At 40.1% G+C, this 21,374-nt stretch overlaps 3 protein-coding genes and 1 long non-coding RNA gene across 5 annotated transcripts; 1 reads left to right on the top strand and 3 right to left on the bottom strand.

Moving 5' to 3' along the window:
• Positions 1 to 3,820: 3,820 nt before the first annotated feature.
• On the bottom strand, positions 3,821 to 5,311 carry LOC130732594 (uncharacterized). The gene has a single exon (XM_057584609.1). It carries the CDS (start codon positions 5,309 to 5,311, stop codon positions 3,821 to 3,823), a length of 1,491 nt encoding a protein of 496 aa, XP_057440592.1.
• Positions 5,312 to 5,985: 674 nt separating this feature from the next.
• LOC130732604 (proline-rich receptor-like protein kinase PERK2) lies at positions 5,986 to 6,816 on the bottom strand. Its single transcript, XM_057584619.1, has 2 exons — positions 6,804 to 6,816; positions 5,986 to 6,329 (listed from the first exon to the last, which is right to left on the bottom strand). Exons 1-2 carry the CDS (start codon positions 6,814 to 6,816, stop codon positions 5,986 to 5,988), a joined length of 357 nt encoding a protein of 118 aa, XP_057440602.1.
• A 428-nt stretch (positions 6,817 to 7,244) lies between these two features.
• On the bottom strand, positions 7,245 to 19,904 carry LOC130734386 (uncharacterized). Of its 2 annotated transcripts, none has more exons than XR_009017925.1 (9): positions 19,521 to 19,904; positions 19,287 to 19,356; positions 18,379 to 18,439; positions 13,379 to 18,063; positions 13,145 to 13,214; positions 12,237 to 12,297; positions 11,305 to 11,452; positions 10,388 to 10,505; positions 7,245 to 7,547 (listed from the first exon to the last, which is right to left on the bottom strand). It is a non-coding gene; the product is annotated as an uncharacterized LOC130734386 (long non-coding RNA). The 2 variants fall into 2 exon arrangements; XR_009017924.1 differs by having other exon boundaries at positions 10,388 to 10,510.
• LOC130734385 (wall-associated receptor kinase 2-like) lies at positions 7,434 to 10,311 on the top strand. The gene is made up of 3 exons (XM_057586757.1): positions 7,434 to 8,570; positions 8,709 to 8,861; positions 8,948 to 10,311. The coding sequence occupies exons 1-3, from the start codon at positions 7,655 to 7,657 to the stop codon at positions 10,141 to 10,143; spliced, it is 2,265 nt and encodes a 754-aa protein (XP_057442740.1). The 5' UTR covers positions 7,434 to 7,654; the 3' UTR covers positions 10,144 to 10,311.
• Positions 19,905 to 21,374: the final 1,470 nt, after the last annotated feature.

Here is a 21,374-nt window from a genome sequence, read left to right on the forward strand (position 1 = left end):
ATGGGCGAGGCATGCATATCTTAGTCTAATTATGTAAAAACCCCTCTAATGGTAAAATACAAGTGTAAACTTAATCCTGAATCTTAAGTAGCCACATGTCCAATATACATGCCAAAAGAAAATACAAACAAGAGCTCAAAAAAGCTAAAGTCCTGTATGAACCAGAAATACAAGTAGAAAAGAAAGAACAATGCGAAAATGGTAAATTACTAACCATATAACTTATATGGAATTCATGTTTTGAACAATAAATCCTATAAGTCTTCTAGTGTGATTCACCTCCTATCTATGCATGTATCATATTGAGAAAAAAGTCTTTTTGCAAAAGTTTTAACGCATAATTCAAAAAACAAAACTTTGGCTCAATTTGGGTGGTTTTTAGTTTTATGTTTTGAAAATTTGAAAAACCAAAACTAGTTTTCACTTTTATAAATATAGTTTTTGTTTTTTGTGGTATTGAGTTTTAAAAAATTTATTGTCAACTTTATAAATCCACAATAGTCAAAACAATTATCAACTTTGTGAATTCACAATAATGGGGGCCAGATATCAGCAGTGGTAGAGTTTTGATATTACCTAGCAACGGTGACAGTGGTAGTTGTGGTGGTGGAGGGTGCTGGTGGCAGCAATGACAGTGGTGGGGAGGTGGCTGCAGTGGTCGTGTTGGGGGTGGTGACGCAAGTGGAGGTGGTAAAGCAGGTGGTGGTGCCAACGTCGATGGTGGGGGTACCAGTGTCGATGGTGGTGGTGGTGACGATGGAGGTGATTGTAGTGACAATGATGGTGTTGTTGTTCTATCCAAGAACATAAAAGTGAGGTATGGTACCTAGAGTGTAAGGATCGTGATGTGAGAATCAAGGGAGAACAAGAGCGTAACCGCTTAGAGATAGAAAGTAACTTAATTTCAAGTTTGTTATTTCTCAAATGAGCTAAGAGTCCCTTACAATTGGTAACCGTCCCCTATTTATAGATTTGGGGTTGGGCCTGCTGCCCCTAACTTCTCTTAATAGGCCAGTTGGGCCTCCTGGGACGGGGTCCAATTTCCTGGCTTGTGCGTCACCCTGGGCTAGCGTCCCTGGGCGAGGGACCCTGGGGTCTCGCCCAATCCACAAGTCCACAAGACACCGAGCTCGAAGCATGAGATCTGAGAGTGTCTTTAAGAAAAAACCTAGGGTGACGATCATGAGAGAAACTAACTAATGCTAGAGTCTGGTGACCCAAACAATTGTCAGCAGGGCTTGGTAACTAAAGCCTAAGACTAATATTTAAAGTAGGTCGACAACATGGTATAATGGATAAAGTTAAATTCTGCTTCGTTTAGCAGATCTTTCCAAGTCCACAAGTCCATAGCTGACCTGCGGCGAGTGAGTTCGGATTCTCCGCCCTACTGAAGCCATGTTCGCCGTGAGTCCTGGTGACCTGACACGTGTAAGCCGTATGTTATATATCCAAGAAATTCCTAGGTCGCGAACGTTTAGGTCAGCAGCTCTGCAAATTCTTGACCTTCATTCCCGAAGCGCTTCGTTTCCCAATCCTAACGAAGTGTTTACCACCGGCAAAGGAATTAATGATTGACGACAATTTCAAGTTTCCAGGTAATAACTTCATGAGACCGTTCTTAGACATAAATAGAAGTAGTCGTACTACTTTCGATCTTCAGAATATCAACAATCCTTCCTGAGAGATGGCATCCATGGAGACTTTATTGAGAGTTTTGAAGGAAGAAGTCTTCGAGCAAGATTTGTACCGTGTATTCTGGACGAAGACGACTGACAACCAGCGTGTCAGGAGGTTAACATGTCTCCTGCTGGCGAAGAATACAGATCCCATGTTGGAGGTTGGGCTTCGTATTTTCATGGATTTGTCGGATGAGATGTGGGACCTTCTGGAGCGCCGTTCGAGAGTGGATACGCTGATCTGGGGGCTTGAGATCTCACTCTCGCTATTAGAGTGTGAGGAGGAAAAGAAGGAGGAGAGGGAGGAGATTGTGGCGGACTTGGCTCCACTGAAGACTCAGAGGAAGGGTCTTGACGCAGACATGGCTGTCATCCGCCGCCGATATAGTAGGATGAGGGAGACCCCTCCATTTTAAATGTAACTCAAATTTATCTAATGGATAAGATGACCTTGCTTTAAGACTGCATGTTTTAATAAATGGATGAGTAGATAAATAGTAGACGAATGAACGAATGAATGAAGGAATAAATAATTGAATGAATGAATGAGCAAATAAATAAATGAACGAATGAATGAGCAAATAGATAAATGAATGAATGAATGAGCAAATAAATAAATGGATGAATGAATGAATGAGCGAGTTTGGCGACCCGCTATGTGTCTCGCTTTACGTTACGTTCGCCGTTTAGCACGCGTCTCCAATGCTTGATTCCGAGTTTTGTGTGAATAACCTTGAGAGTGTGCTTGGTATAACTAGGACTTTCGCTCAGTTTTGGACTGAGGCTTTATTCACACGCATTTTTCCCGTAAAATCAGGTGTGGCCCCGCCAGCTTTATTATGCGAGGACTTATCGTTGCTCGGGACCCATATGGCCATTGGGTTGCCCGAGGCTTTAGCCTAGTTAAAAATGCTCGCCCGCTTTTCGGGAAGACTTGACTCGCCCATATTTCGGGGAGGTTCTTGAGATAAGAAGCTTATCCGCACACGTCGCCAACGGGTGGCTACAGTCAGCGCCGGACTTTCCGGAGCGATCCCCAGACATCAAGGTCGTGTTGGGATCGCCACCTTCAAGGAATTTTTCCCACCAGGCTGCCGTCTCAATTCAGTGTGATTGAAATGGCTTGATACAATTTTTGTATTTTCAATCAGACATTATAGTCAACAAACTCCCGAGATGGAGAACAAGAACGTGTCTTTGTTCTTAATCCGTCAGTCTTCGTGAGTCGCATTCAGCTGCTCGCCCTCGTGCCAAGCCGGGCTCTTCCTCAAGCTTCAACTGTAATAGTACCTCAAGCTCGCCGCATTCCAAGACCGCGGCACCCGCCTCCCGTCTAAGCTTTCAAGGTGATAGGCCCCCTTCACTAATACCTCCAAGATCCTGTAAGGGCCCTCCCAGATCGAGTTTAACGTGTTTCCCGTGTTCCCGGTTCGTTTCTTAAGCACTAAATCCCCCTCCTGCATCGCCCTTAGGCGAACCTTCGTGTCATATTTCGCTGCGGCCCGCTGTTTCATTGCAGCCTCTCTGATACGAGCCTCGTCTCGCCCGTCTTCTTGGCCCGTGCCCAAGAGAGTTGCCTTCCTGAATCTTGGCAGTCTTCAAAACGTCGCATCCTTCTGACTCCAACTAAAGAGGTCAAAATTGTCCTCTACTAGCTTTTCCAGGCGCCTTTCTCGATTGGTCGTGAGCCTGGGCTCGATTGCGAGCACGCCTCTGCTGAATTTATACCTCTCCAAACCTTCTATTACGTTCCCCCATCGCTCCTCTGCATGTGCCTCCGTGAATTGCCCGTCTCTTCCTGTCCTGTCATCTAGCCTTCTCTGACCTTGGCTGTTCCTCAACCTTTCTATCTTTCGATCGATAATTCGCTCCAACCTTCCTGGTCCATTTCACCTCTGATCCTGCACGCCCGGGCCATCTTGTTCGCCCTCTAAAAGCTCAATCTCGTGGCACCTGTGCCCCTCACCGGCCCCCTTTTTTCCATACAAACTAAAAAAGTTGTTATAGCACTCTCTTGCTCTCCTCTGATCAACCACGATTTTCCCCACCTTTCCGCAGATTAGAGGATACTTCACCGCCAGGAGAGCCGTTGAAATCACCGCGCAAAGACGGTTGAGCGTGTTCCGTCCAATAATGACACTGTATCATGCCACGACCTGCAATACCAAATACCTTACACGCAGAAGCTTGGCGTTTTCATCAACACCAAAAATCGTATCCAAATTCAGGTAGCCGCGCACCCAGACCTGCTCCCCTGCAAAACCTACCAGGCTCCCTGTGTACGACATCAAATCCTTGTCCGTCAACCCCAACTGTTCAAATTCATCTCCGTAAATGATATCCGCAGAGCTGCCCTGGTCCAAAAGCACCCTTTGTACATTAAAGCCATTGATTCTTACCATCACTACCACCGGATCCTCTCTGTGCGTCTCAATCCCCTCAAAATCTGTCGACGATATCACTGTATCTGGGTGTTGGCGACCAAATTGAGCTGGATACTCCTGTACCGATGCTACTGCCTGCGGACGCTTCCGGCTCGCCGTCGACGTGTTGTCGCCTCCGCCGAAGCCTTCTGCGATTGTGTTGATCGTTTCAATTGATGTCCTAACATCGTCGTTGAAAGCTTCTTCAACTTCTTTCTTTCCCGCCGCATTCATCTCCCTCTTACCTGCTACTGGCGCTCGCCAACGGCTATTCTGTTGGTCCCTGTCTGATTCGCGATCTGTAGCTCGTGGTCGCCTCACCCTGATCAGCCTTTCGACTTCGCCCTTCAACACGAAATAGTCACTGGTGTCATGGCCTTTCAAATGATGATATTCGCACCACTTTGCTTGTCCTTCCTCCTCTTGCCGTGAATCAATTTCGTTTTCGCCGTTCTCAGCTGCTGGTGTCACCTCTACTAACTGGAGCAACTTTGCCAATTCCTCATTCGAGCACCTCTCCGGCTTTCCTCGCCAGCGAGGGCTGGTTATCCGCCGCGGGCGCTGACGCTCAATGTTCTCTTTTCTCGAACAGAGTTGCTTTCCTTCAAATTTTTCAGCAAAATGCTCGACCTCCTTAACCCTTCGTCTATTATCTGTTTCCTTCCCCTGTATCCGTTTTCTCGCCAGCGATGCATCCCTTCGGCTGTGTACCTTTTCTGCCTTTACACGTTTCCTCGTGAATGTGTCGTCCTCCTCTTCTAGGATGTAGGCACTCGCCCGGGCGCGAACCTCTGTCACCGAGCGCGCTGGTTTCCTACTCAGCTTGCAGTTTAGCTTCCCCGGCGAAAATCCACTTTTGAAAGCGCGCACGCATGTCCGAGGTTCCGACTCCTCGAATTTCGCGGACGCAGCACTATACCGCTTCACGTATTGCTTCAAGGTTTCTCGCTCCCTCTGTCGAATATCGAACAGATCTTCGATCTTGCTTGCAGAGAACTGGACGAGGAATTTTGACGAGAAGTCGCGGAACTTCGCTATGGATCCCTGAGGCAGGGTCACAAACCAAGCCATTTCCGCACCCTGAAATGTAGATGGAAGCATCCTGCACTTTACCGCGTCAGAAGCTGCGCTCATCGCCATCTTCACATTGAAATGAAGCAAATGATCTTTTGGATCAGCTTGCTCGTACGTTTCCAATACAAGGCTTCTCATGTCATCCGGTATGGTCACCTCTCTCACCACCGCTGAGAACGGCTTGACCTTCGCAGCGGCTTCGGCCTCCTTCTCTTCTTCAACCCACTACCTGAGGCGATAATACTCCAATTGCTCCTGCAGACAATCGTTTTGCAGCCTTATGTTACCACCTTGCGCATGGCGCGCTTCTTCGCGGCGCAGTCTCCCTATCCTTTCGCAGCGCGGTGAGGAATCGTGCCCCTGCTCCAGCTCTTCGTTGCTCCGTCGGTGATGTGACTTCATCAGGTTTTGTCAGCGAACCAAGAATTCAACCAAAAAACGAAGAGAATCACACAGAAAATCGAACTTCTCTCAACCAAATCACAATCCACGTAGTCCGGGAATCGAAATCTACCGATCCCCACAGACGGCGCCAAATGTTCTATCCAAGAACATAGAAGTGAGGTATGGTACCTAGAGTGTAAGGATCGTGATGTGATAATCTAGGGAGAACAAGAGCATACTGCTTAGAGAGATAAAGTAACTGAATTTCAAGTTTGTTATTTCTCTAATGAGCTAAGAGTCCCTTACAATTGGTAACCGTCCCCTATTTATATATTTGGGGTTAGGTCTGGCGCCCCTAACTTCTCTTAATGGGTCAGTTGGGCCTCCCGGGAGGGGGTCCAATTTCCTGACTTGTGCGTCGCCCCGGGCTAGCGTCCCTGGCCGAGGGACCCTGGGGTCTCGCCCAGTCCAGTTGTGGTGGAGGGAGTTTTACCTGCTGGTCGTGATGATGATGGTGGTCGCAACGACGTGGTGGTTGTGGTGGTGGGGATTGTGGTGGTGGAGATGGTGGTTGCAATGGAGTCGGTGGTGTTGTTGGAGGGTGGTGGTGGGAGTGACAACAGTAGTGGTGGCGGCGAAGGTAGAGGTGGTGGTGGCAATGGTAGCAATGGTGTCGTTGGCAGTGGTTGTGCGGGGGCGGTGAAGGTATTTGTGGTGGCGACGACGATGGTGGTGGTGGTGGTGATGGTGATGAAGTTAAATGTTATTGAAACTAAAAATCATTATCACAAAACATATTTTGTGGTTTTGAAAAACAAGATAAAACAGTTTTGAAAATCAATAAAAGCTCACTTCAGCTCCATTTTTTACCGAACACGTTTTGTTTTCAAATTTACATTTAAAAACATAAAACTGAAAATTGATAACCACCCAAAACATATAGGTGTAGTACTATAGGTACTTTTTGTGTTGTTACTCAATAAAATATTTACGCTCCCACTTTTTTAATATTTATTAATCTCATAGAATTCACTCAGAACATCTTTACATTTTACTTTTTACAACTCCCAATAATGTACATCATCTACATCATTTTATTAATTTTTACTCCAACCTAACAACTCTTGAGAGTTTATATAAAAAAATTATTTTATTAATTGCAAGTTTTATTTAAACTTTTTACATTAAGCAATAATAAATGTAAACACACTTTTCATGACTAAATTGAGTATCTACTCTCACATACCCTCACTAGCCATGTTGGAATTAAAAATATGCTCCAATGATAATAGATATTGGTGGGAGTATGTATTTGACATTACATACTCCCCCATTGGAGAGGCTCTCATATTCTATTTTTTAATCTACATGTCAAGATATAAGTGGAAAACAATAAAAACTGCATTGGAACAATTAAGTTTTGTCCTAATTCAAAACTCTTTTCTCTTTGGATTTTTCTCTTTACACTTTGAGCTTTGGACAATAAACGCACTTTTTTTTTTGAAAGAGACAATAAACGCACTTAATTTGGGCAAAATAATACATCGACATCATATGGGAAAAAAAATGACCAACTAGAAAAGGGAATCACAGTGAAGAGCTTAAATTAAAGAACAAATCATATTAACACAAAAAAATATTGCATTAAAATGGTAACAAGTTGTTGTGAGTCACAATAATAAGTTAATAAATTAAAGTCTTCTACTCTTCTCTGAACTTTTCTTTCAACGCAGAAAATTCAAACTGACAGATGATAAGTAAATAACTTCAATTCTGTTTACAGACCGAGTCTAAAATCGTCTACCAACGCAGTGTCAAGTTGTGAGTCTTAAAAATATGACCAACTAGAAAAGGGAAGCACAGTGAAGAGCTCAAATATTGCATTAAAATGATAACAAGTTGTGAGTCACAACAATAAGTTCAAACTGACAGATGATATTAATTCGTCTTGATCTTCCTGCTAGGTCAGCTGAACTTACTCCCATCCAAACTGAAAAAAATAAAAAATTTGAAGTTCATAAATAAGTGAGCCCCTCTGGCTACCAGAGCATATGCAACTTTCAAACCTCTGTAATCTAGTTAGTGAGACCAAAGGCAATGGAGGTGAAGGTGAAGCAGTTGCAATTGCACCGCGTGTTAATGGCTGCACTAGCATTAGCCTTGGTAGTAGCAGTTGCAGCTGGTGAAGCAATTTCTTCAGTAGCAACAGCAGCCACAACCCAAGTACAGACTCTGCCTGGCTGCATCTCCAGTTGTGGAGATGTCACAAATATTCCTTATCCTTTTGGCATAGGCAACTCATCATCAAAACCAGATCAACCTTGTTACTTGGAGCCTAAATTCAGTCTCGATTGCAATGATTCTAAACTATATTTTAGGAACTTACCAGTTCTAGACATCGCCATCGAGGGTCAAATGGACGTAATGTTTAATGTCACGTGGGTATGCTATAACACAGATGGAAGCCGTTATGGGAGCAACGAAAGCAACCCTGTGCTCGACACAGCAAGTTTCAGCATTTCAACCAACGAAAATAAGCTCCAAGTTGTGGGCTGCAACAGTTATGGCTTTCTCTACGGCGACGAGGATGGTTCAATTTCAACACGCTGCACGACAAAATGCTTTGGCGATAACTCAATCAAAAACGGAACTTGTTCATCAGGCATAGGGTGTTGCCAGGTGGATGTTCCTCCGGGAGTGAGGAATATCACTTATTTAGGAGGATATGCTCTCAATCAAAACGAATCGTTGGGAACCTGCGTCTATTCATTTGCTGCGAAGCAAGGCTCATATAATTTTTCTTACACTGATTTACAAGGTTTTCATCACACAGGCTTCCCCTTGGTTCTTGATTGGACTGTAGGCAACAAGAGCTGCAATGCTTCAAAGAGTAGTACTGGCTACCCGTGCAAGAACAATAGTGACTGCTTCGACAAGGGCATAGATTATGGTTACCGATGCACATGTATGTCAGGTTATGAAGGAAACCCATACCATCCTGATGGCTGCACAGGTAATTTATTCTGCTAATAATGAAGACTTCCTTCTTTTTTGAGTAAAATTAGAACTAAGCAATCCCCATCTACTCGCTCAATCTTAGTTGGACAACAAAGATTCATTTACTTCAGTAATCTATTTTTTTGAGTCGCAGATATTGATGAGTGTAAGATCTCGAATCATACATGCATAGATGAAAATCACTGTCGCAACATCAATGGGTCTTACCAATGCTTTTGTCCAAAATGGCAATCTGGAGATGGAACTAAGAACGGAGGTTGCAGCAAACTTACCGAAGTTTTAATTGGTAAGAAGCTAAGCACATCCATTCAATTTTATTTCAGTCTCTTGAGAGAATAACTCATTAATTGCATTGAAATATTTGGAATGCAGGAGCAGGAGCAGGGATTATTATTCTATTTGTGGGGATTGCCTCTCTGTACTTAACATACCAGAAAAGGAAACTAATGAAGCTAAAAGAGAAATTCTTCCGTGAGAATGGGGGTTTCATTTTGCTACAAAAACTCAGTACAAGAGAAGATTCCTCCCAAATTGCTAAAATTTTCACAGAAGATGAACTCAAGAAGGCCACCGACAACTATGACGAGAGCTTAATCATTGGTAGAGGAGGTTATGGCATAGTTTTCAAAGGAGTTCTACTAGATAAACGGATTGTTGCGATCAAAAAGTCCAGAATTGCAGATAAGAGTCAAATCGAGCAATTCATTAACGAGGTGGTTGTTCTGTCCCAAATCAATCATAGGAATGTGGTCAAACTCTTGGGATGTTGTTTAGAGACTGAAGTTCCTTTACTAGTTTATGAATTTGTTAGCAATGGTACCCTTTATGATTTTATTCATAGTGATGGCAAGGTGGATAATGTAACATGGAAAACTCGTCTGAGGATAGCGGCTGAGGCAGCTGGAGCATTATCATATCTTCATTCAGCAGCCTCAGTACCAATTATCCACAGAGATGTAAAGGGTGCCAACATTCTCTTGGATGACACTTACACTGCCAAAGTGTCTGATTTTGGAGCTTCAAAATTGGTTCCACTTGACCAAGCTGGTATAGCCACAATGGTGCAGGGCACTCTTGGATACTTAGACCCAGAGTATATGCAATCACAACATTTGACTGAGAAAAGTGATGTATATAGCTTTGGGGTAGTGCTTGTAGAGCTTCTAACAGGGGAGAAACCTATTTCCTTTGACAGGCCAGAAGAGAAAAGAAGCCTAGCTATGCACTTTCTGTACTGCTTGAAAGAGGACTGCATGTTTGATGTTGTTCAAGCTGGAATGATGAATGAAGAAAATAAGCAAGAGATAAAGGAGGTTTCTATTCTTGCAGCAAAGTGTTTGAGGCTTAAAGGCGAGGAAAGACCAAGCATGAAGGAAGTGGCTATGGAGTTGGAGGGATTAAGGCTAATGGAGAAGCCCCCCTGGACAAATAGAGAACAACATTTGGAGGAAACTCGATACTTGCTTCACAAGGAAGCCTCAAACATTTATAGCAGCAGCCTTCAGAATACTTGGTATGATCCCAGTAGAGATCATGTACCGCTGGTTGCTTTGAATGGTGGAAGATGATTATGGCATGGCATTGTACTTGACATTGCCTTTGATATCAAGATCTGTTACGACATATTGTAATCTTTATATGCATTCCTTTGTTTTTCGTTCAATATGTGTGTGAAACATCTTATCTTGTATTTGCTAAGTACTTAATAATAATCCAGCAGTTCAATTTTTTCTTAACTTAATCTACTTGTTATGTGATATAATTGTTGGACCGTTGGCCAAACAATTAATGTAACAATTAATGATGGATTACCTCTTCACAATCTTCATGTTCTGACTTCTCAGCAGATTTTGTATCTGTCATCAAGCAAATGTTGGCTTATTTAGAATCATCTTCTTCAGACTCATAATATTCTTCATGCAGTTCTTTCCTACACTACAAAAAAAAAAAATACTTTCAGTGGTATTCATTTTGTCAAATTGTGATAGTTTATAAATGCCACAAATATCATAACCGGCATTTGCCAAGAATGCCATTATCACGGGTGCCACAACTGGATTTGTTGTGGTTTTTGCTTAAATGTTGGTTTTGGATGCTAGAGATCGCGCACCAATTACTGCCTTGCTGTAGACCAACAAAACTACCCCAAATTTTAATAAAAGTTTAGGACCACCAGACAGCCACAAATTGTAAATGAGGTTGCTTAAATTTTACTGCCAATGCAACCACCATGCATAAACTGTAAATTGTAAGCTGGCCAATACATCCATTGAGCATAGAATCAAATGCAATTTTGTTTTCCCGTAAAGAACACCATCAGTCGAGTTCATTGAAATATATGAAAACAATAATAAGATATGATTTAATAGTGAGTAGTAATACTGCCTTCATGTGAAGTTTGCTTGGCTTAGCCAAAATTCCCCTCTAGCAAGCCTACCCCTTCCTTTCCACATCTATACAATTACTTGTGCAGGTGAAAATATAATGATTGACCCGTTGACTTGCTGTTGTGGCTCTAGCTAGCACTATTGAGAAAACGACCAAGATGAAGCAGATCCTTAAATTTCCTTAGCAATAGTACATAAGCTATACTAAAAAATTTAAGCAAAATTCTCTCGGAAAGCAAACATATGTTATTATTTGAAAACTTAGCCAAGCCTGTGCGTTCTGTATCAGCGAATTAACAAAGCAATAACCCGAAATTGGAAGAGAGACAATGATAATCTTACCTTGCAGCAAGCTAGATGGTGTGGCTGAAGCGCTAAGAATGAATCAGAATGTTCCTCTCCATTGTTTCGTCTGGCTGAGGCGGTGTGATGAAGAGACAACCCATGAGTTGAGAGAGAGCCAGAGAAACAAAGGGTTGAACATTGAAGACTAAAAAATAAGGGAGAATATAAGATAGAAAACTGAGTAAATATTTAGGTAGTTATTTTGAACGTAAATATTTAGTTAGTTAGTTAGTTGTACCCTTTTTATTATTATGATATATATCAAAGTAATTTAGCTTTTTACTACTAACTTCATTCCTATTTAATTATTATGGAAGAGAAGAAACACACATGTTAAGCAGTGCTATTAATTTTGTTGATTTTTTAAAAAATATTATTTGTTTTTCTATTTTACCTTCTAGAATGTGTATTATCTTTCCTCCTTTATGTTTCATACAAGGACACTATTAGGAAAAATATCTTGAAATTCTAAGTGGACATATATATATATATAGGAAAACAAATTCTTCATAGTGACCAGATAATAAGGAATGAAGGAACGAAGGTAGTAGCTGTCACGACCCAAAATCCTAAGCCGTGACCGGCGCACAGACTGACACTCTAGTCTGGCAAGCCTGTTTCTCACAAAAATCATTTTCCAAACTATTATCTAAAGTTACATATGTTTCTCTATATTTTATAAAAAAAATAAATATACAAGATCTCATCTGTAACACCAATATCTAAATGACAAAACTTGTCAAATAATGATCTCCATTTTCATACTTTTATTAAAAGGAAATTTTCAATTTTAGCACTCAAGTGCAACTTTTACAATAAAACAATAAATAACAATCTTAAATCCAAATCCTTCTAAGACTCCCTATAGCTGCAGATAACTAGAATCAAATAAAAGACATCAATCGAGCCACCAACCAAAGGAGGCCTACCAATAAGATAAATTGAACGATCTGAATCTGATACCAGCTTACTACTTAGTTGCCTGTGAATCTGTGGAGGGAAAATAATGAATGGGGTAAGTCACAAAGACTTAGTGAGGATTTAACAACCACCATGAACAGGAAAGGGGAGACATATAAAGCACGAGTTTTTCACTATCAGTTCAGAGTGGATAACAATATAATATTAATAAAATTAATAAGCATCAATTCAAATAAGAGATGATCAAATTGCCAAGTTTATAAATAATTGTTTCAATGAAACTGAATAAAAAATTCATGTCAGTCATGTGAAAGCATTTAAAAATCAGAAATATAATTTAATAGGGTCACACATGTAGAACCGTGAGGCGGCTCCATCTCGTTGATAGCCCTCTCCTCCTAAGGGATGGCCTATCCGATAGGGGCGGCTCCATCTAACGGATAGCCCTTTCCTCTCTCGTATCACATGTCGAATCGTATCACCGGGGGAAGCTACATCTCGTTGATAGCCCTCTCCGTGCACTGGCGGCTCCATCTAACGGATAGCCCTCTCCTCCCGGAATCAAACTAGCTAGGTGCACCTAGGTCGTTACCTCCGTTAACGGCTACGGGGTTCTATCAAGGATCCCCAAAACCGTTTTCTCAAATCAGTTCAAGTCTCATCAAAAGTCTTAAAATCAACTTTCCAAGTTCATAATCTCAGTTTCACATAATTTCCAAAATCAAAGCAATATAAATTGTTTTCATATCAGTTCATAATCAGATTCCAAATCAACTTCCTAAAACCAACTTTCAGATAATTAAAGAACTGTAAAACATGTTTCCCCCAATTTAAATAAATAGTGATATGATAAAATAATCAAATCAACAATTATATAATTATAAAAATAAGACACAGTGATTGGATAATCACTCACAGCTATGACGAAATAATTGGACCGTCCTCAACAGTTCCGTGACGCGCAAACGAACCTACGCCCGGCAAATCTGAGCACCAAGAACATATTTAACCCTTCAGCAATAATTAACTTATGTCATACTACCCGTGAGCAACTACGAAAACCCCAATTATTTACCCAAAACCCTAAGTAATCCTACTTTAAGTCTAGCATACCATACTACTATTTCTAAAATTTGTGAGTGCGGCATACCTCAATGCAATTAACAGAGAAACCTTGACAGGTGGGCACTCCCTTCCTTCCTTAAAGCACCAATCTTAAACCCCAGAAATTAACCAAGTGCCTTTGCAATTGAGTGCCACAATTCGTTCCTGAGTGTGTATGCTACAGAGGGATTTGTAGTGATTTTTGGGAAGGAGGGATGATTGGAATAAGAGAAAGGAGAAGGACGAGTTGTCTCAAAGGCATGGGTGGAAATTGTCGAGGAAGAGAATGGAGTTACGGTTGGAAGAGAAAAGTAACAAGAGTGGGGTTAATTGTTTTCTTTAACCAATTAGGGTATTTGTTTATAACTTTTTTTTTTCTAAAAAACCCATGAGGTGGGCTACGTGCCTTTCCAAACCAGATTAACTTCATATTCCCCCCGTTTTTTTTTGCCTTATCTCTTTTATATATAATAATGGTGACAACTTTAATAATTAAAACCATACTAATATTAAACGGGTCTTTTCAATCTTCCCTCCTTATAGAAAATTCGTCCTCGAATTTTAAAGCTTAAACTAACCTTGAGCTTCACACAAGTGGGGATACTTCTCGTGCTTTATGGTCTTAGACTTCCGAATCATCTTTTCTGCATATTGTCCTTGTCAAAGATTTTCACTGGACCAATATTCTTAGAATGTTAGCGTTCTTCTATCAACTATGACTACTGAATCCTCCATATGATATAAATGTCCATCTAGTTGTGCATCCTCATGAGGGGATAAGATGAGAATGAACATATAGGTATCTTCAAAGCATAGAAATATGAAACTAGGTGAACTCCAAATTTGTATGGGAAAAACATCAATTGATAAGCTACAAAGTCATCTCTCTTCAAGATCTCCAACAATCTAATGAATCTTGAACTTAACTTCCCTTTCTTATCCAATCATAACACTCATTTCATTGGGGAAACGCGTAAGAACATATGGTCTGCAACTACGAACTCTAAAGGGCATCTCCTCCTATCAGCATAACACGTTTTCATACTCTTATTTGTAACCAATTAGTTTCAGACCACCTTAACCTTTTTCTACATTGTATCTTGGATAAGTTATGAGCCTACAAGCATTGCTCCTCTAACATCAACCAAGCTATTGGTGATCTGCATCTCCTACCATACCTGGCCTCAAATTGTATAATCTTAATGCTAGACTGGTAGCGGCTATTATAAGAGAACTTCATTAAAGACAAATTCTGCTCTCATCTCCTTCTAAAGTCTAAAAACACAAGCACAAAACATATCTTCCGAGATCTGAATAATCCTCTTAAATCAGCCATCAATTTAAGGATAGAAAGTTGTACCCAAATCAAATGTGACCCCACAACAACTTTGAAAGTTTTCTAAAACAATGCATTCAATTAAGCTCCTTGATCTGAAATTATAAACAAGCTTACACCATGCAAACAAACAATCTCAATCAAGGTAAACCATACAATATTGTAGTGTAAGTACTTCTATAGACAAAAGTGTTCATACTCTGCCAATTGATCCATAATCACCGTTACAAAATCATAACACATTAAATTTCTAAGCAAACCTCTCACCAAGTTCATAACAACACCTTCTCATTTCCCCTATGGTATCTTAATAGACTGAAGCAACATTACTCGCTTTTATGTTCGACCTTCACATGCTAACATACTAAACAGTTAGAAACAAATTCTACAACATTCTTCTTCATCTCTTCCCACTAATAGAAATTCCTCAAGTATCCTATGTGAATGGTGTGAGAATAATTATGAGCATCCTCTAATATTTTCCCTCAAACTATCTACATTAGACACACACACTATTATTCAAGTCATAAAATATCATCAGAGTCTAATGAAAACTATGAAATCTTTTCACTTTAACATCATCCACCATCTTCATCACCTACAAATCTTGACCCTTATCATATTTAACATCATCAACCAAAGTAGAACTAATTTGCATGTAAGTCAACACTCAACATTAAGTTGAAATGGGCAAGCCCCAATGAAACTCTTCTATCATCAAGCTTCTAGAGCTCTTCTTTATCCTCAATATGAATAAGAATATCATTAATAAATACAATCATAAAATGCTCAAGAAGGATTTAAAGATATGGTTCATTGAATTCTTAAATCAACAGTGGTGTCACTAAGTCCAAAGGCATGACTAACTACCCATTACAGTCATAACATGTTCTGTAAGTGGTCTTCAAAATTCTTTCTTTCTTAAAAATTCCATTTATGGTACCTAGATTACTAAGTCCTTTTTTTTATACCATCATATTCTCCAATTGCCTGTAGTCAACACATAACTACATAGTCTTGACTCTCTTCTTCACAATAAGTCTGGTTCAGAAACTAACTATATGGAAAACTCTATCCCCTTAGGAGATACATTATGCAAAACACACATTACAAAAATCTCCTCTAGTTTCAATTTTGCTAATTGAGTATCTTTACCAAGAGCAATTATCACCTACAACTCTTCCGTAGTAACTTGTTAACTTTCAATACTGAAACTGGATTATGAGGTGTCCAACTTCACTCCCGAAAATGAGAAAAATGACTCTCCTTGTGCCTGAAATCTCACTACCTTATTTATGACAATCCAAAGTATCGTTGACAAAAGATTATCCAATCTATATCCAAAGATCACACTAAAATCAATTATGTCTTAAGCTATAACGACTAACAACAACTCTCAATTGATTTCCAATGGATATCTTAAAAATAATGGTGCACAACTTTACTATAGAAAACTCTCTAAGAGGTGTAGCCACGAGCCCATAACCAACATATTATTTAAGGAAAGAGAAAATTTTCCAACTTCAGAAGCGTACTAAAAATGGTAAAATGGAGTGAGTATATAGCTTTAGGATCAAACAAAACATGAACATCTCAATAACATATAGAAAGCGGACTTGTAACCACTACAATGGATTCTTGAGAATCATGACGATTCAAAGCAAAGACTCAAGCTTGACTCCCTTGCCAGTCATTAACCTCAACCACCAAATCCTGGTACTCACTAACCTTGGCCAAAATAACTCATAGCTTGCACCACAGCTATATGTCAATTCCTCCTAGTATGTAACTTGTCACTAACATCACACCCTACTAAATCACAAGCAAGCTACAAGATGAAACTTTTGAGAAATAGAATCTGATATAAATATCGCACATAAATGCATTTGAGGAAGTAATGGTGCGTGAATTCCCTTCAGAACTTAATATATGACTTTGCACAAAGTTTGAAGCCTGGACACTAGAACCACTCCCTAGTGTCATTGACTTTATCCTGTTCCAGCAACTCAAACACATGAGTCAAACCATTTCTAACTCTCGTATCAAACGATTTATAAATGTCAAAATTTGTCCTATGATATTGGAGGTGATCTCGTCGTTATTGTGTGCACAAAGTCACAAAACCAATCATATACTACACCATCTAACTAGAATGATGTTAACTCCACCTCTCTAACGTGGGTGCATCCAAATTGCTCTCCATAGTTTCCATAAAGCACCATTAATCCTCACTTGCTCCCCATGTGCATGCGTACTAGAAAATTAGGAGAATTTAAGCCTCATGCAACCAACTTAGTGTGACCTGAATCTTTCTAGTGACACCTACATTTTGTTGCTCTCTTATGCCTAGCATCTTGCTGAAACTCATAAATTGTCATACGTGGGTTATGTTGTTGCTGCCCAACAACCAGTCCAACGTGTTATTGCAAGTCATGTTATGATTCTTTCATTTCATACCAACTGTAAGCTCTACCATCCTTGAATGTCATTACCGCAATATAAGCACGTTAACATTAGCTACAACAGGGAGCAACAAGCTCGTATCGGCGATGGTCCTTGGCGTAAACTACAACACCGACCACAACCAAAGAGGATCTTCATAAGCTGACACATCCTCTAATAGAAATAGAATTTAGGTGGTATCCTCACTGAACAAAGAATATTCATCGATTATAAGACATGACTCAGATTTTTTTGTGAATTGAGGAACGAACTCAAATCACACATGGAAACAACATTAAGACTCTCATGAGGTGTTAATAGCATCTTTGAAGTAAATTGTGCCGCGGTTCACAATTTACTAGAAAGATTCTATCACTACATCATGTCTGCAGCTAATAGGACCTACAACCAGGCTCTGATACCAATTGTAACATCCTGACTTGACTACTGGCCTCACGGTAACAACACGAGTCTTTTCAGCGCGCTTTGTCCTCACTCGCGCGCTTCCCGGGAAAACTTCCCAGGAGGTCACCCATCATAATATTGCTCCAAGGCTAGCACACTTAACCATGGAGTTCTTATGAGTTTGGCTCCCGAAAAGAAGTTGCAACTTGTTGTTATGGGTAGTACAATCAAATCATATATGCCCTCCTCAACTGTATAGTCCATCCCTACACAGTCTCGGAATACCTCTTGTTCGGGTGTGAGATCGGCTCATTCTTGTGACCCTCCGCCTAGAAGCCTGCCAGGAGCCGCTCCTTGTCCATGCCTCACTGCACCGGCGATCACTCCCCGCCCTCGTCAGCCCCGGGTATCACAGGCCCACCAGCTTCCGCTTGGTTCGTCCCCGAACCACACCGTACTGGGAGAGGTCGGCTCTGATACCAACTTTGTCACGACCCAAAATCCTAAGCCGTGACCGGCGCACAGACTGACACTCTAGTCTGGCAAGCCTGTTTCTCACAAAAATCATTTTCCAAACTATTATCTAAAGTTACATATGTTTCTCTATATTTTATAAAAAAAATAAATATACAAGATCTCATCTGTAACACCAATATCTAAATGACAAAACTTGTCAAATAATGATCTCCATTTTCATACTTTTATTAAAAGGAAATTTTCAATTTTAGCACTCAAGTGCAACTTTTACAATAAAACAATAAATAACAATCTTAAATCCAAATCCTTCTAAGACTCCCTATAGCTGCAGATAACTAGAATCAAATAAAAGACATCAATCGAGCCACCAACCAAAGGAGGCCTACCAATAAGATAAATTGAACGATCTGAATCTGATACCAGCTTACTACTTAGTTGCCTGTGAATCTGTGGAGGGAAAATAATGAATGGGGTAAGTCACAAAGACTTAGTGAGGATTTAACAACCACCATGAACAGGAAAGGGGAGACATATAAAGCACGAGTTTTTCACTATCAGTTCAGAGTGGATAACAATATAATATTAATAAAATTAATAAGCATCAATTCAAATAAGAGATGATCAAATTGCCAAGTTTATAAATAATTGTTTCAATGAAACTGAATAAAAAATTCATGTCAGTCATGTGAAAGCATTTAAAAATCAGAAATATAATTTAATAGGGTCACACATGTAGAACCGTGAGGCGGCTCCATCTCGTTGATAGCCCTCTCCTCCTAAGGGATGGCCTATCCGATAGGGGCGGCTCCATCTAACGGATAGCCCTTTCCTCTCTCGTATCACATGTCGAATCGTATCACCGGGGGAAGCTACATCTCGTTGATAGCCCTCTCCGTGCACTGGCGGCTCCATCTAACGGATAGCCCTCTCCTCCCGGAATCAAACTAGCTAGGTGCACCTAGGTCGTTACCTCCGTTAACGGCTACGGGGTTCTATCAAGGATCCCCAAAACCGTTTTCTCAAATCAGTTCAAGTCTCATCAAAAGTCTTAAAATCAACTTTCCAAGTTCATAATCTCAGTTTCACATAATTTCCAAAATCAAAGCAATATAAATTGTTTTCATATCAGTTCATAATCAGATTCCAAATCAACTTCCTAAAACCAACTTTCAGATAATTAAAGAACTGTAAAACATTTTTCCCCCAATTTAAATAAATAGTGATATGATAAAATAATCAAATCAACAATTATATAATTATAAAAATAAGACACAGTGATTGGATAATCACTCACAGCTATGACGAAATAATTGGACCGTCCTCAACAGTTCCGTGACGCGCAAACGAACCTACGCCCGGCAAATCTGAGCACCAAGAACATATTTAACCCTTCAGCAATAATTAACTTATGTCATACTACCCGTGAGCAACTACGAAAACCCCAATTATTTACCCAAAACCCTAAGTAATCCTACTTTAAGTCTAGCATACCATACTACTATTTCTAAAATTTGTGAGTGCGGCATACCTCAATGCAATTAACAGAGAAACCTTGACAGGTGGGCACTCCCTTCCTTCCTTAAAGCACCAATCTTAAACCCCAGAAATTAACCAAGTGCCTTTGCAATTGAGTGCCACAATTCGTTCCTGAGTGTGTATGCTACAGAGGGATTTGTAGTGATTTTTGGGAAGGAGGGATGATTGGAATAAGAGAAAGGAGAAGGACGAGTTGTCTCAAAGGCATGGGTGGAAATTGTCGAGGAAGAGAATGGAGTTACGGCTGGAAGAGAAAAGTAACAAGAGTGGGGTTAATTGTTTTCTTTAACCAATTAGGGTATTTGTTTATAACTTTTTTTTTTCTAAAAAACCCATGAGGTGGGCTACGTGCCTTTCCAAACCAGATGAACTTCATATTCCCCCCGTTTTTTTTTGCCTTATCTCTTTTATATATAATAATAGTGACAACTTTAATAATTAAAACCATACTAATATTAAACGGGTCTTTTCAGTAGCATTTTATGCATTTCAATGCAATTTCCAGTCTTCAAGTTCAGCTTCTTGCATCTGCAACTTTGGAACTTTAACTAACATGAGGGAACCACCATACAAAGCTTTTTTCTCCTGAATTATAATTTCGGTGCCTTTGATCCTGATAGATCAGACGAGTGTATCACAAAGATCTACTGAGGTTCTTTGAAGGCAACAAGTTGTTCAGTACTACTCTACATGATTCTAAGTTTCGAACACTTGTAAGGACAATCACTATCAAATGAACATTCAAAATTGCTTGATTGAACTCTAGCTGGTCAAACAAACTCACTTTACATTTATTATATCACAAACAAAAGGATATTGCAGCATCAATAATACAGAAGTCGGTCCAGGGTATAGGAATTTATGCTATGTTATTGTAATTTCACTTGATATGAGAATCTAAACCCATGAATGATGAATCTACAGTTGATTTTTTCTTGCAAATCTTGCTTTCAGTTTTTCATTATTCTCCTACAAGGGATAGTTTTTCTTTACATAAGCCAATTTGGAACTCTAAAGCTTTTTCTAAGGTCCAAAACCTTTGTTTGGACAGCCTTACTCAACAGGATCCGTACTAATGACTTGTTGCATGTTTCATGCCCTCACATAGCTCAATTCCCTCTTGTGTGTCACATGAACTTTGCTGCATTTATTTCTCCATTGCCTAGCTGTGCAATAGATTTGGAGTAAAATTTCTATATTTGGTGAGCATTGGGTGTATCCTAGTTGAAGTTGCTATCGTGTGACTAACAGGTCACGGGTTTCAAGTTTGAGTCCCTGAATCATCCAATTGAGAATGGAAGATAAGACTGCCTGCAATTGATCCACAATGGATCCAACCCTTCCTTGGAACATGCCTTAGAGGGAGTTCCTTAACATTGAATCCAGTTTCCCTTTTATTGGGTGTGTCTGAGTTCATTGAACAGTTTCTACACATTCATTCTCAAGGGTTCAGTAAGAATAAGGAAAATGAAATATCGTGGCAATGTATTTTTCACAGGATTTTGCAGTTGGAAATGAATGCTCTGCATCTTCAAGGATAATCCTCACTATTGAATTTGTCATATGATAGAATTGCTTAATGATTTCCCTTGGGAGTTCAGCACATGGTTCATTCAAGGGTGTCGATATTCTGAATATGCAAGAAGCAGCACACCTCACACGCACTGACTAATTTGTAGGAGTTTTCTTTTTGTCTCTACTTATTTTCTCCTTGTCCGATTTTCATTATTGCGGATTTCTTATCCTTCAATCTCTTGTATTTCTATCCCTTTCCTTCTTTAATAAACTTCCTTTGGCTCATTGAGCATTGAAGGGGATAAAAGAAGCATTTTTTAAAAGAGTATTA

The sequence above is a fragment of the Lotus japonicus genome, chromosome 1 (genome assembly GCF_012489685.1).
Source record: "Lotus japonicus ecotype B-129 chromosome 1, LjGifu_v1.2".
In the NCBI taxonomy this organism is placed as follows: domain Eukaryota; kingdom Viridiplantae; phylum Streptophyta; class Magnoliopsida; order Fabales; family Fabaceae; genus Lotus; species Lotus japonicus.